Below are 15,692 nucleotides of genomic sequence, written 5' to 3' on the forward strand. Positions count from 1 at the left end.
TGTGAAATTGTTAGATTACTTGTTCAACTTTTTGGGATAGGGGGCAGCATTTTCACTTTTGGATGAATAGCGTGCCCAGAGTGAACCTCCTACTCTGTCCCAGATGCTAATATATGCATATTATTATTAGTATTGGATAGAAAATACTCTGAAGTTTCTAAAACTGTTTGAATCATGTCTGTGAGTATAACAGAACTTATTTAGCAGGCGAAACCCCGAGGACAAACCATTCAGATTTTTTTTGAGGTCACTCTCTTTTCAATGGCTTTTCATTGGGAATCCAGATTTCTAAGGGACCTTCTAGCAGTTCCTATTGCTTCCACTGTGTAATATTTGTGTTGTGGAGAAATTACCTGGCAGGAGACGGGGAGTACAACTAGTTTTCGTTTAGACAAAACCCCTCGTGCTCTACAGTTCCCGGCACCCTAGTGCGCATGTGCATTTCCTATTAGGTGTAGTAACGTAACGCTGCCGTAATACATTACAGCTTAGTAACAGCATAGTAACTAATATAAACAGATGTAGATCCCAGATACTACACACTGGATGTCAACAGTTTTTAGAAATTGGTTGAGGTTTCTCCTTTGTGTAATGAAGAAGTACGGCCATGTTGAACGAGGGTCACTTGAAGTGTACTGTTAGATAGAGGCGCGTGACCAGAAAGCATGCTACAGTTTGTTTTACTCCTGTATTGAACACAGATCATCCCGTCTTCAATTTTATCTATTATTTACGTAAAAAAAATAGCTAAAGTTGTATTACAAAAGTAGTTTGATATGTTTTGGCAAAGTTTACAGGTAACTTTTGAGATATTTTGGAGTCACGTTGCTCAAGTTGGAACCAGTGTTTTTCTGGATCAAACGCGCCAAATAAATGGACTAGGTGGGAGAGGTTGACATGTTTCTAAAAGGACTGTAACGGAACTTTTTGAGTTTGTGTCTGGATGAAGTGCCTGCGCCTCATGAAGATGGACTGAACACGCTAACAACAAGTGGCTATTTGGACATAAATGATGGAACTTTATGGAACAAATCAGTCATTTATTGTCAAACTGGGATTCCTGGGAGTGACGTCTGATGAAGATCATCAAAGTTAAGTGAATATTTATGGTGTTGTTTCTAACTTTGTTGATTCCAAAATGGCGATATTCCTCTGGCTGTTTTGTGTTCTGAGCGCCGTTCTCAGATTATACTTTTTCCGTAAAGTTTTTTAAAAATCTGACACAGTGGTTGCATTAAGGAGAAGTCTATCTTTTAATTATGTGAATAACACTAGTATCTTTTATCAATGTTTATTATGCGTATTTCTTCCAAATTTCTTGGAATCAAAACATTACACGTAAGGCGCCAATGTAAACTGAGATTTTTGGATATAAATATGCACATTATCGAACAAAACATGCATGTATTGTGTAACATGATGTCCTATGAGTGTCATCTGGTTAGTGATTCATTTTATCTACATTTCTGCTTTTTGTGACTCCTATCTTTGGCTGGAAGAATGGCTGTGTTTTTTCGACTTGGCGGTGATCTAACATATGTTGTGCTTTAACTGTAAAGCATTTTTGAAATCGGACACGATGGGTAGATAAACATCTTGTTAATCTTTCATTTGCTGTATTGGACTTATGTGTGAAAGCTACATATTTCAGAAAAATATTTTTGAATTTCGCTCGCTGCCTTTTCAGCGGAATGTTGTCGAGCGGAACCCCTGCGCTAGAAAGGTTAAATATTACTTCACTGTCGGAACTGAAAGCACAAGAATTTCACTACACTCGCAATAACATCTGCTAACCATGTGTATGTTATTTGATTTGACAGTGAGGCAGCTTAACCCGCACCAAGTAAGGTGGGCCCTTTTCTTCAATAGATTCAACTTCACCGTCTCATATCGCCCAGCTTCAAAGAACATTAGAGCTGATGCTCTGTCCCATCTCCATGATTCGGGAGAGGTTCCTGTCCCAAATGCAACCATCATTCTGCCCTTCTGAATCGTTGCCCCTGTGATTTGGGAGGTAGACGTGGACATCCGCCAGGCTCTGGAGTGGGAACCCGCACCTACTACCTGTCCTCTGGAGCGCACTTATGTCTCCATGGGGGTAAGGGATCGGCTGTTGACCTGGGCGCACACATCCTTCACCGCTGGACACCTAGGTATCACCCGCAGCATTCAATCCATCTCCGCAAAATACTGGTGCCCCACCCTGGTGCAGAATATTGCCCACTACGTCAACTCCTCTATCCAAACCAAATCTTCCGGCATGCTCCGAGAGGGAAAATGCTTCCCCTTCCTGTGCCTCAGTGGCCTTGGTCCCATCTGTCCATAGATTTTGTTACTGATCTCCCCTGACTGATGGTTTTACCACTATTATGGTTGTTGTGGTTCTCTAAACCCTGCTGTTTTATCCCTCTCTCGTCTCCCTACTTCCCTCCAGGTCGCTGAGGCACTGTTGCAGCAGGTCCTCCGGCACAATGGCCTTCTGGAGGTCATCATCTCCAACTGTGGCCTCCCAATGCACGTCGTGGGTATGGAGAGCCTTCTTGGAGAAGTTGGGGGCCACAGCCAGCCTCACATCTATGTACCGGCCTCAGTCCAACAGGCAGTTGGAGAGGATCAAGCAGGAACTGGGGAGGTTCCTTAGGAGTCACTGCCAGGACCGGCAGGGGGAGTGGGCCTGGTTCCTTCCCTGGGCATGGTACTCCCAGAACTCACTTTGTCACTCTTCCATCATGTTGACTCCCTTCCAGTGTGTCCTGGGATATCAGCCTAGACCCCGAGCCAGACCGAAGCCCCTTCTGGCTTGCTGTCCGCCGCCAGAAGGAGCAGGCGGACTGCCATCACAGTGAGGCTCCCGTGTTCCATCCTGGAGATTGCGTCTGGCTTTCCATCAGGAACCTCCCGTTTGCCCTGCCGGAAGCTGAGCCCTTCAAGGTCCTCCGGAAGGTCAACGAGGTAGCATATCGATTACAACACTCCATTAACTACCAGATCTCACCTTTGTTTCATGTTTCCCTCCTTTAGTCACTTAGGGAAAAAACAGACTAAATGACCATATTAACATTTACATTTGAGTAATTTAGTAGATGCTCTTATAGTAGTAGTCCTAGGACCATGCCCCAGGACTACCTGACATGATGACTCCTTGCTGTCCCCAGTCCACCTGGCTGTGCTGCTGCTCCAGTTTCAACTGTTCTGCCTTATTATTATTCGACCATGCTGGTCATTTATAAACATTTGAACATCTTGGCCATGTTCTGTTATAATCTCCACCCGGCACAGCCAGAAGAGGACTGGCCACCCACATAGCCTGGTTCCTCTCTAGGTTTCTTCCTAGGTTTTGGCCTTTCTAGGGAGTTTTTCCTAGACACTGTGCTTCTACACCTGCATTGCTTGCTGTTTGGGGTTTTAGGCTGGGTTTCTGTACAGCACTTTGAGATATCAGCTGATGTACGAACGGCTATATAAATACATTTGATTTGATCCAACACCTATACTTTCAAGGAAGTTAGGCCAATTTAGACAACAGCCCATGCCTAAGGTCCATTAGGACACCAAATTTTAAACATTGTTAATGATCCTCATGATCCTTAACAACAGATAAATGGATGTTAAATAACCAGTATGTCCTGTCATTTCCTACACAGGAAATCACATTTTCTCAGAAATGAAGTTTCTGAACCCTGCACCTAAAATAACACTACATAAACAAATAGCAACCTCATGTCACTGTAGATAGTCTGTCAGGCACCATATTCTTACTAAAGAGAGGAGAGCACTTTCCATTTCAAAATTGGTTATGTATTTGTGTATATGTAAAAGTGGAGCTATTTTCACTATAGCGCCTACAAGTAGTATGTGAACGTTGTCCACCACACCCGATAAGGCACCTCACTTGACAAGAGTGTAATGTGGATGGTTTATGAGCATGGCTGTGTGGTTAGTGGCTATAGCTCTATGTCACCCTTGTTCTCCTTTTTTTATCCTTATATTATATTATTTCCATGTATTATATGTATATATTAAGAGTGTAATGTGGATGGTTTATGAGCATGGCTGTGTGGTTAGTGGCTATAGCTCTATGTCACCCTTGTTCTCCTTTTTTTTCTCCTCTCACAGTATTTCCATGTATTAGTGTGTGTGTGTGTGTGTGTGTGTGTGTGTGTGTGTGTGTGTGTGTGTGTGTGTGTGTGTGTGTGTGTGTGTGTGTGTGTGTGTGTGTGTGTGTGTGGTAGGGACAATCTAAACCGTCTAAGTCCTACAACCCACCAGGAAGCGATGTTCTCGAATGACACACAGCTGCTTGGCCCACTGGCCCAGCCACTTCTTCCTCCAGAGGAAGGCGCAGATGCGCACGTCCTTCATCAGCTCGATGGACGCCTCGGTGGACGGCCACTGGTGCTGCGCTGACAATGACGACTTCCCCTTGGTCACTTCCTCCTCATCGTAGGACTCATAGGAGCTGCTCACTGCCTCGCCGTCATCTGGGAGACACAGGGAAGGGGGGTCAGAGGTGAGGTTAGGATAAGGAGGAAGTGGAAGACGATGAGGGGGATGAATTAATGAAATTCCAATTGGAAATGCGTGTGTGATGACTTTTCGTGATCCTGTTAAGTAGGCAATTAGTTCGCACAAGGAGGTGAGGACTACACACTCATCACAGAAAGGTATGAAAACATGCAGTTGACCCTTCGCCCCCCCAAGCCCACAAGCATGCACACACACGCACACTGATAGGCAGGGACCCCATGTGATCACAGCATAGATCACATTGTCTGAGCTCTTTACTTGTGTAGATGCTCCCGAGGAGACCAAAACAACCCACATCTACAGGGAGAGGGGTAAAGGAGAGAAAGGGAGAAGAAGACAAGAGTGCGGAAAATAAGACAGGGTTACACTATCCCAATGCTATACAGTATAAAGGAAACTATGAAAAGACAAGAGCAACTCATATATAAGTACTTAAAAATTGGAATGAAATTTATTTATTTTCTTGTATTATATATTTTATAGACCTGAAAAGCTTGGATGCATACCCTATCAGAATTAATAAGCTAGTAAACAGAAGCTAAGCTCAGTGAGACATTTTCTTTTCATGGCCACATTAATACGCATAGTCAATTAATAACCTTTAACCTACCTGTATGAAAAGATGAGTGAGAATAACCGTACACAAACCAGCATGTGTATATGCACTCATGTCGAACAGTGTTTCCAAAGCGTAGCATTTACCAATAGTATAAATTCTCATGTTGGAAACATGGCTTGCTAATTCTGATGTGTGGATGAGCAGACGATTTAATATGGAACCTCCAGTGCATTTTCTGCGACGTGAAAAGTGGCTACTGTTAAGTTGTTATGTTGTGGTCAAACCAAACACACAGCCTTCTAAAGAACAAAGGACACTTGACCTGAATGACAGGGTTAACTTTCAAAGCTGGGTTACACTTTTGTAGCTATTCAAAATGTAACCTTCGTATAACCAGCGCATCTCGTTGAGATAAATAATCTGTCTGTCAAGAGAGACTAAAAAGTAATCACCACAGTATAGTTACGGTAACAGAGTAAAAAAACAAAAACACATCATTCAAAGCATAAAGTAATCTTTCGCTCACTGCCAGTGTGGGTGCAGGCTTTTGTTTGAATTAAACATTCTAACTGTCCACTTAAATGACCCGCAAATATACTCTGTCCTACTTTCAACACACTAAAACTCCTTTCAGTGAAGCTGGCCGACCAGCATGGTCTAGCTGGTTATGTTGGTACACCAGTATGGTCTGGCTGGTCAAGCTGATCTGACCATTATGGTCTAGCTGTTTTATCGGGGCGGCAGGGTAGCCTAGTGGTTAGAGCGTTGGACTAGTAACCGGAAGGTTGCAAATTCAACCCCCCGAGCTGACTAGGTACAAATCTGTTGTTCTGCCCCTGAACAGGCAGTTAACCCACTGTTCCTAGGCCATCATTGAAAATAAGAATGTTCTTTAACTGACTTGCCTGGTTAAATAAAGGTAAAAATAAATAAAAAATAAAATACTGGCAGACCAGCCTTTGTTGTGATTTCGCTGGTGACCAGCCATTGCTTTGTTTGACACTGGTGGCCAGCATAAGCTAAAGCAAAACCAGCATCAAGTCACATGCTGGCTTGCAATGTGATGTTTAATTCCTATAGGAATCGAGGATGAATGGATTTCCACAATCTGCATTCAGAATGACTGCCAGGGTTATAATGAATGAATGAGACTACCTAAACTAACTTCTTCTTCTCTGGTATTATGGCAGTCCACAAACAAATGTAAAAGGTGCATGCCTCCACCTACTGTATAGGTGGCGGCAATCGGGAAATAGGGAAAAAAACTAACATCATATACAAAACAAAAACAAAATAAAAACATCAGTCACAGTCCAAATCACATCCCTACACAGGTGCAAGGGCCTATGAGGATGGAACACTCATCGACAGGATTCCTTGTAATGCCTCTGCTGTAAAAAAAAAATTCAGCCACACTCACAACAATGCCTATTTCCTCTGATTTCCTCTTTGTTTGCTTTGTGCAGTTTAGAACCAATGCAATAAAAGATAAAGTCCACCTTTTTAACATGCAACATGTGAGGTTCCTGTTGGCGAGTAAGATTTACTGGTTCCTCTAATCCAACTACCATGCTTTCTTCAGTGTTACACCCTTATTTTACTCTTCTCAACGCCCCTGGATAGGAGACATGCTGGACAGCCCTTACTCTTTCCACCTCGGTCTCCTTCTCCCTAACCGTGCTCTTAATGAATTTGGGCACACGCTCGCCATCACAATTGCAGCATTTCACCTCAACTGAAATACAATACTTCTCCCATCTACATTTATTTATTTATTTCACCTTTATTTAACCAGGTAGGCCAGTTGGGAACAAGTTCTCGTTTACAACTGCGACTTGGCCAAGATAAAGCAAAGCAGTGCGACAAAAACAACAACACAGAGTTACACATAAATAAACATCAATAACAATAGAAGAAAATCTATGTACAGTGTGTGCAAATGTAGAAGAGCAGGGAGGTAAGACAATAAATAGGCCAAGTAGAGATAATGGGGTGCAAAAGAGCAAGAAGATAAATAACAATATGGGGATGAGGTAGTTGGGTGTGCTATTTACAGATTGGCTGTGTACAGGTACAGTGATCGGTAAGCTGCTCTGACAGCTGATGCTTAAAGTTTGATAGAGAGATATAAATCTCCAACTTCAGTGATTTTTGCAATTCGTTCCAGCCATTGGCAGCAGAGAACTGGAAGGAAAGGCAAAGACTTATAGATGACCTGGAGCCAGTGGGTTTGGCGATGAACATGTAGCGAGGGCCAAGCCAACGAGAGCATACATGTGGCAGTGGTGGGTAGTATATGGGGCTTTGGTGACAAAACAGATGGCACGATGGCACATCCAGTTTGCTGAGTAGAGTGTTGGAGACTATTTTGTAAATGACATCGCCGAAGTCAAGGATCGATAGGATAGTCAGTTTTACGAGGGTATGTTTGGCAGCGTGAGTGAAGGAGGCTTTGTTGCGAAATAGGAAGCCGATTCTAGATTTAAATATTTTGCATTCACTTTTTCCTGAACCTAAATATTCTGCACCACCCGCAAATTCTGAAACATTGTCTACCCTGGAAAACATTTCAACTACAGTAGGCCTACAAAACAGTGGTAGCCTACACACTTCAATGCAAAAATATCAACAGTCTGTTCACCTGTTAAATTCTACTGTAATGTTATAAACCGCAATCACTGTCAAAAGCATGAAATTGTTTGAAATGATCACAGCCTATCTAGCCTAAAAGGCCCAATTAAATGAGAGATGTGCATGGTAATTTGGTGTATGGCTACTTCAGGAATATGAACTCATCATTGCCAGAAAAGGTGAGGAATTTATTCTGCAATGGTTATGATATTCAGAGCCTTCAGAAAGTATTCACACCCCTTTACTTTTTCCAAATTTTCTTGTGTTACAGCCTGAATTTAAAATGGATTAAATAAGTGTTTATTTTTCCCATCTACACATAATACCCCATAATGACAAAGTGAATCAGGTTTTTATAAATTTTTGCAAATGTATTGAAAATGAAATAAACATAAACATCTATTTTACAGAATTATTCACACCCATGAATCAATACGTTAGAATCACAAGTCATTGCCTCCTGAGGGGCGCAGTGGTCTAAGGCACTGCATCGCAGTGCTAACTGTGCCACTAAAGATCCTGGTTTGAGTCCAGGCTCTGCCGGCCGCGACCGGGAGACCCATGGGGCGGCGCACAATTGGCCCAGTGTCGTCCTGGTTAGGGGAGGGTTTGGCTGGCAGGGATGTTCTTGTCCCATCGCACTCTAGCAACTCCTGTGGAGGGCTGGGGGTAGAAGGTGTTGAGGACCTGTGTGGTTCAGTTGGTAGAGTATGGTGCTTGCAATGCCAGGGTTGTGGGTTCAATTCCAATGGGGGACCAGCATGGGGGGGGGGGTATGAAAATGTATGCACTCACTACTGTAAGTTGCTCTGGAAAATAGTGTCTGCTAAATGACCCCCCCGCCCCTCCCCAAAAAATGGAGTACAATAAAGATTGCATCATCTGCAGATCTGTTGGGGTGGTATGCAAATTGCAATGTGTCTCGGATGTTGATGTGGGCCATGACCAGCATTTCATGGCTATAGATGTGGGGCGATAGGCAGGTTACCTTGGCCTTCTTGGGTATGGGACTATGGTAGTCTGCTTAAAACAAGTTTGTATTATAGACTGGGTAAGGGAAAAATTGAAAATGTCAGTAAAGACTCTGGTCAGGTCAGCGCATGCTTTGAATATGTGTCTTGTCCGGAGGTGAATATTTGCACGTTATCTTAACTTACATCGGCTACAGAGAGCAAGATCAAACAGTCGTCTGGAACAGCTGGTGCTCTCATACATGGTTCAGTGTCACTTGTCTGGTAAGCTGGGCAGCTCACTGCTGGTTTTACCTTTGTAATCCGTGAAAGTTTTCAAAGCCTGCCACATTCCTCTGGCGTCAGAGCCGGCGTAGTAGGATTTGATGTTAGTCCTGTATTAACGCTTTGCCTGTTTGATGGCTCGTCGGAGGTCGTAGCGGGATTTCTCATAAGGGTCCAGATTAGTGTTCCACTCCTTGAATAGCGGCAGATCTAGCCTTTAGCTTAGTGCGGATGTTGCCTGTAATCCACGGGTTCTGGTTGGGGTATGTACGTACAGTATGTGCCGGTCACTGTGGGGACGACGACGTCAATGCACTTATTAATGAAGCCGTGTTTTATGTGGTAAACCCCTCTATGTTATCGGATGAATCCCGGAATATATTCCAATCTGTGCTAGCGAAACAGTCCGGACAACTTCCATATTGAGCACGTCACTGGAACTTCCTGTTTGAGTTTTTGCTTGTAGGCAGGAAGATAGAGTTATGGTCTGATTTGCCAAAGGGAGGGTGAGGGAAGGCCCTGTGTGTGGAGTAAAGGTGATCTAGAGTTTTGTCCCTGTAGTTTGGTAAAAAGTAATTTAAGTTTCCCAGTAAAATCAGGGACAGCGCAGAAACTCACCGTTCATGGCTGAGTCATAGGGCTGGGCCTCCTCGTAATATCCCTCCTGAAACTCCAAGCAGGCCGGGGCCGAGGGCTGGGGGAAGGGCTCTCTCCCTACAATAACCTGCGAGAGAAGGAAAGGAGGCATAGAGACAGAAGGTTAGGAGGAGAGAGAGAGAGAGGTTTCTTCTATTTTCTCTGGCACTCTATCTCAGTGTTTCCCATTGGGTCCTTGGGTGCGCATTTTGTTTTTTTTTGCGCCAGCACTAGACAGCTGATTCAAATCATCAAAGATTGATGATGAGTTGGTTATTTGAGTCAGCTGTGTGGTGTGGCGGGGGGGGGGGCTGTTTCTCCAGAAACCATGCTCTAACTTACACAATTGAATTACACACACACACACACGGATCCATGAAACATCTTTAAAATCTAGGGGTTCCCCTGATTGGTGATTGGTCAAAGCACCTGTCTCTCGACTTGGCTCTCCTTTCTGAGTAAAAGGGAGGAATTCCAATCCTCCTCTGACCTTAGCCTCTGCCTGGACTAGGATGGGAATTCCACATGTCTTTGCCTTGGGGAGGTAACACAGCACACAGCACAGGCTGTGCTACCTAGCTTTCCCAAATCAATCAAGCATTTCACCTCTATCCCCTCGGGTCCAGTCATCTACTATTCACACTGTTACAACATCCCCTCAGGCAAGCGGTCTGCTGAGTTTCTCCACAACCGTCTACTGCTTGAAACATTTACTGCCTGGCAAGACTTCTCACTACACCAGGAAGAATATAAATTAAGAATTAAGCATTTCTACTACTTCTCATGAAGACATTCCAATCTTCGGTCAAACCACATGGTTTGAAAGATCTCAAACAGTCATTCTGATTCCCATTTAAAATAGCCTTTTGAGTGACTAAAATATCACACATACTATTTTTAGGGGATAGAAATGCCCCAAATTTGAGAAACATGTATTTTTCTCTCATGACTAACAACCGGGAAGTTTGAAAAGACAGGTAGACAGGTTGAGTGTGTGGAGTGCTTATATTCATGCGCTCTCCTTAACTGACAGCTCTTTGAAACGCCTATTTCTGGAAACTTGAATGTAGTGAGCACTGTTGCAGTAAAATAATCTCAAACTAATGTTGCTGTTTTTTGCTTTGCTGTAATAAAGGCTTTACACCTTTTTTGGTTTGTTAGAACAGCCTCCCTGGTATTATTTATAATGTATGTAGTGTTTACACTGTTCCAAATTGTCTGAAAAATGAAATTTGTAATATTAATAACATTATATTTTCTTGATGTACTACTTATTGTTATTATTACCATTATTATTATTATAATCAGTAATGTTCTTATCATTAGTAGGCTTAGTATAGCAGCCTTCTATAACCACCATCGAGCTCTAGGCCTAGAAGCACACCCTGTTTAGTCTTAATACCGTAACTTACTCAGGCCTATATTTCAATACTTTTATAGGCGACTGTATCAATCAATCATTCATTTGTTCATGGTTGTCACACAGCTTACGAGTCATTCATGATTGAAATTAAATCAAGCATTTTAGTTTTAAAATAAAATAAAGCGAGCCTTGAATAATTACCTTAAACAAAATAAAAATGAATGTAACAAAAGGCTTGACAAAAAAAAGTTACAATTGACTCTCTGGTATGCTTGTACTTATTTAGTGTTGTTTACATTGTTCCAAACGGTCAGGAAAATTATATTGCAAACTATACAGCACCTGTTTGGCACACATAATATGCACGCAGCCCTTGCTCCTTACCTTTTTTTAGTCACATTTATTCCACACATCTGTCTTTCCTTTTACCTCCTGAGCAACCTATAAATATTCCTGTTTTTAGTTTATTTGTCATGTGCTCTACATCCATGTTACTGTCACATGGGTTACGGTGGTCAGAGTTTGTTATAAACAAAATATTAAATATATTAAATAGTGTACTTCCGGTTTGGAGCGAGTGGTCGCATCGGCGCTCGCTCCCGCAGGTAGTATAACTTTTTACATTTCATTATATTTCATTATAGCACAACGGTTTGATTTGTCTAATCTTAGCAATTTCTTCTCAGCTAGCTACATAGCCGTCTTTGTATCAAAGATAATTGCGTAATTATCATATTTCGCCGTCCTAACGTAGTCTTCACTAGCCAGCTAGCTAACGTCCACTGATTAGCTGCACTGGGAAAACTATTACACTCAACTGAACGACTTGATCAGTGTAGTGTTAGCTAGCTACATAGCTGTCTTTGCTGTCTTCGTATCTTCGTTCCAAGATAATTGTTTTGTTTAGGTTTAGAGTGTGTCGTCTTAGAGTGATTATCTTAATTTACCGAGGTTAGCTAGCCAGCTATTTGTCGTCCTTAACGTAGGAGACTGTGCTAGCTAGCCAACAGCTAGCCAACGCTAGCCAACGTCTTCTGAATAGAACTCAACAACCCGGTCGCATTCACAGGTAGTATCACATTTTCATTTCATTTCATTACAGTACAACGGTTTGATTTGTTTGATCGTAGCTAGCTACATAGCTAGCTACATAGCCGTCTTTGTATCAAAGATAATTGTGTAGTCTAGAGCGATTTTCTAGGTTAGCTAGCCAGCTATTGTCGTTCTTTTAACGCAACGTAACGTAAACAACACTACTAGCTAGCCAGCTAGCCCCCAAATAGCAGCACTGTAGAAACTATTACACTCAACGGAACGACTTGATTAGTGTAGTGTCAACAACGCACCCACTGCCAGCTAGCCTACTTCAGCAGTACTGTATCATTTTAATCATTTTAGTCAATAAGATTCTTGCCACGTAGCTTAACTTTCTGAACATTCGAGACGTGTAGTCCACTTGTCATTCAATCTCCTTTGCATTAGCGTAGCCTCTTCTGTAGCCTGTTAACTATGTGTCTGTTTATCCCTGTTCTCTCCTCTCTGCACAGACCATACAAACGCTCCACACCGCGTGGCCGCGGCCACCCTAATCTGGTGGTCCCAGCGCGCACGACCCACGTGGAGTTCCAGGTCTCCGGTAGCCTCTGGAATTGCCGATCTGCGGTCAACAAGGCAGAGTTCATCTCAGCCTATGCCTCCCTCCAGTCCCTCGACTTCTTGGCACTAACGGAAACATGGATCACCACAGACAACACTGCTACTCCTACTGCTCTCTCTTCGTCCGCCCACGTGTTCTCGCACACCCCGAGAGCTTCTGGTCAGCGGGGTGGTGGCACCGGGATCCTCATCTCTCCCAAGTGGTCATTCTCTCTTTCTCCCCTTACCCATCTGTCTATCGCCTCCTTTGAATTCCATGCTGTCACAGTTACCAGCCCTTTCAAGCTTAACATCCTTATCATTTATCGCCCTCCAGGTTCCCTCGGAGAGTTCATCAATGAGCTTGATGCCTTGATAAGCTCCTTTCCTGAGGACGGCTCACCTCTCACAGTTCTGGGCGACTTTAACCTCCCCACGTCTACCTTTGACTCATTCCTCTCTGCCTCCTTCTTTCCACTCCTCTCCTCTTTTGACCTCACCCTCTCACCTTCCCCCCTACTCACAAGGCAGGCAATACGCTCGACCTCATCTTTACTAGATGCTGTTCTTCCACTAACCTCATTGCAACTCCCCTCCAAGTCTCCGACCACTACCTTGTATCCTTTTCCCTCTCGCTCTCATCCAACACCTCCCACACTGCCCCTACTCGGATGGTATCGCGCCGTCCCAACCTTCGCTCTCTCTCCCCCGCTACTCTCTCCTCTTCCATCCTATCATCTCTTCCCTCCGCTCAAACCTTCTCCAACCTATCTCCTGATTCTGCCTCCTCAACCCTCCTCTCCTCCCTCTCTGCATCCTTTGACTCTCTATGTCCCCTATCCTCCAGGCCGGCTCGGTCCTCCCCTCCCACTCCATGGCGCGATGACTCACTGCGAGCTCACAGAACAGGGCTCCGGGCAGCCGAGCGGAAATGGAGGAAAACTCGCCTCCCTGCGGACCTGGCATCCTTTCACTCCCTCCTCTCTACATTTTCCTCCTCTGTCTCTGCTGCTAAAGCCACTTTCTACCACGCTAAATTCCAAGCATCTGCCTCTAACCCTAGGAAGCTCTTTGCCACCTTCTCCTCCCTCCTGAATCCTCCTCCCCTTCCCCCCCTCCTCCCTCTCTGCAGATGACTTCGTCAACCATTTTGAAAAGAAGGTCGACGACATCCGATCCTCGTTTGCTAAGTCAAACGACACCGCTGGTTCTGCTCACACTGCCCTACCCTGTGCTCTGACCTCTTTCTCCCCTCTCTCTCCAGATGAAATCTTGCGTCTTGTGACGGCCGGCCGCCCAACAACCTGCCCGCTTGACCCTATCCCCTCCTCTCTTCTCCAGACCATTTCTGGAGACCTTCTCCTTACCTCACCTCGCTCATCAACTCATCCCTGACCGCTGGCTACGTCCCTTCCGTCTTCAAGAGAGCGAGAGTTGCACCCCTTCTGAAAAAACCTACACTCGATCCCTCCGATGTCAACAATTACAGACCAGTATCCCTTCTTTCTTTTCTCTCCAAAACTCTTGAACGTGCCGTCCTTGGCCAGCTCTCCCGCTATCTCTCTCTGAATGACCTTCTTGATCCAAATCAGTCAGGTTTCAAGACTAGTCATTCAACTGAGACTGCTCTCCTCTGTATCACGGAGGCGCTCCGCACTGCTAAAGCTAACTCTCTCTCCTCTGCTCTCATCCTTCTAGATCTATCGGCTGCCTTCGATACTGTGAACCATCAGATCCTCCTCTCCACCCTCTCCGAGTTGGGCATCTCCGGCGCGGCCCACGCTTGGATTGCGTCCTACCTGACAGGTCGCTCCTACCAGGTGGCGTGGCGAGAATCTGTCTCCTCACCACGCGCTCTCACCACTGGTGTCCCCCAGGGCTCTGTTCTAGGCCCTCTCCTATTCTCGCTATACACCAAGTCACTTGGCTCTGTCATAACCTCACATGGTCTCTCCTATCATTGCTATGCAGACGACACACAACTAATCTTCTCCTTTCCCCCTTCTGATGACCAGGTGGCGAATCGCATCTCTGCATGTCTGGCAGACATATCAGTGTGGATGACGGATCACCACCTCAAGCTGAACCTCGGCAAGACGGAGCTGCTCTTCCTCCCGGGGAAGGACTGCCCGTTCCATGATCTCGCCATCACGGTTGACAACTCCATTGTGTCCTCCTCCCAGAGCGCTAAGAACCTTGGTGTGATCCTGGACAACACCCTGTCGTTCTCAACCAACATCAAGGCGGTGGCCCGTTCCTGTAGGTTCATGCTCTACAACATCCGCAGAGTACGACCCTGCCTCACACAGGAAGCGGCGCAGGTCCTAATCCAGGCACTTGTCATCTCCCGTCTGGATTACTGCAACTCGCTGTTGGCTGGGCTCCCTGCCTGTGCCATTAAACCCCTTCAACTCATCCAGAACGCCGCAGCCCGTCTGGTGTTCAACCTTCCCAAGTTCTCTCACGTCACCCCGCTCCTCCGTTCTCTCCACTGGCTTCCAGTTGAAGCTCGCATCCGCTACAAGACCATGGTGCTTGCCTACGGAGCTGTGAGGGGAACGGCACCTCAGTACCTCCAGGCTCTGATCAGGCCCTACACCCAAACAAGGGCACTGCGTTCATCCACCTCTGGCCTGCTCGCCTCCCTACCACTGAGGAAGTACAGCTCCCGCTCAGCCCAGTCAAAACTGTTCGCTGCTCTGGCCCCCCCAATGGTGGAACAAACTCCCTCACGACGCCAGGACAGCGGAGTCAATCACCACCTTCCGGAGACACCTGAAACCCCACCTCTTTAAGGAATACCTAGGATAGGATAAGTATTCCCCCCCCCCCTCCCCCTTTAAGATTTAGATGCACTATTGTAAAGTGACTGTTCCACTGGATGTCATAAGGTGAATGCACCAATTTGTAAGTCGCTCTGGATAAGAGCGTCTGCTAAATGACTTAAATGTAAAATGTAAATGTAAATGTGATGACAATATGCTATAGGCACGACCTGCCCGCTCATTAGGCAGGATTAAATGGACACTTTTTACATCATGCCGTTTCCTCTGATCAAATAGTCTAACCTAAATGGCGCTCAATCAAAGAAAAAATGAGCTGTCAT

General features: G+C 44.9%; 1 protein-coding gene across 4 annotated transcripts in view; it reads right to left on the bottom strand.

Annotated features, from left to right (window-relative positions):
- The window catches only part of afap1l2 (actin filament associated protein 1-like 2), a 149,146-nt gene that overhangs the window by 56,624 nt on the left and 76,830 nt on the right, over nucleotides 1–15,692 (bottom strand). For all 4 annotated transcript variants that reach the window (XM_046369404.1, XM_046369403.1, XM_046369402.1 and 1 more), the window contains exons 5-6: nucleotides 9,571–9,676; nucleotides 4,267–4,481 (exon numbers count right to left, since the gene is read on the bottom strand). In XM_046369404.1, the coding sequence (XP_046225360.1) occupies nucleotides 4,267–4,481; nucleotides 9,571–9,676 (321 nt within the window). The remainder of the gene's footprint in view (nucleotides 1–4,266; nucleotides 4,482–9,570; nucleotides 9,677–15,692) is intronic.

This window comes from Oncorhynchus gorbuscha, linkage group LG11, assembly GCF_021184085.1.
Source record: "Oncorhynchus gorbuscha isolate QuinsamMale2020 ecotype Even-year linkage group LG11, OgorEven_v1.0, whole genome shotgun sequence".
Taxonomy (NCBI): Eukaryota; Metazoa; Chordata; class Actinopteri; order Salmoniformes; family Salmonidae; genus Oncorhynchus; species Oncorhynchus gorbuscha.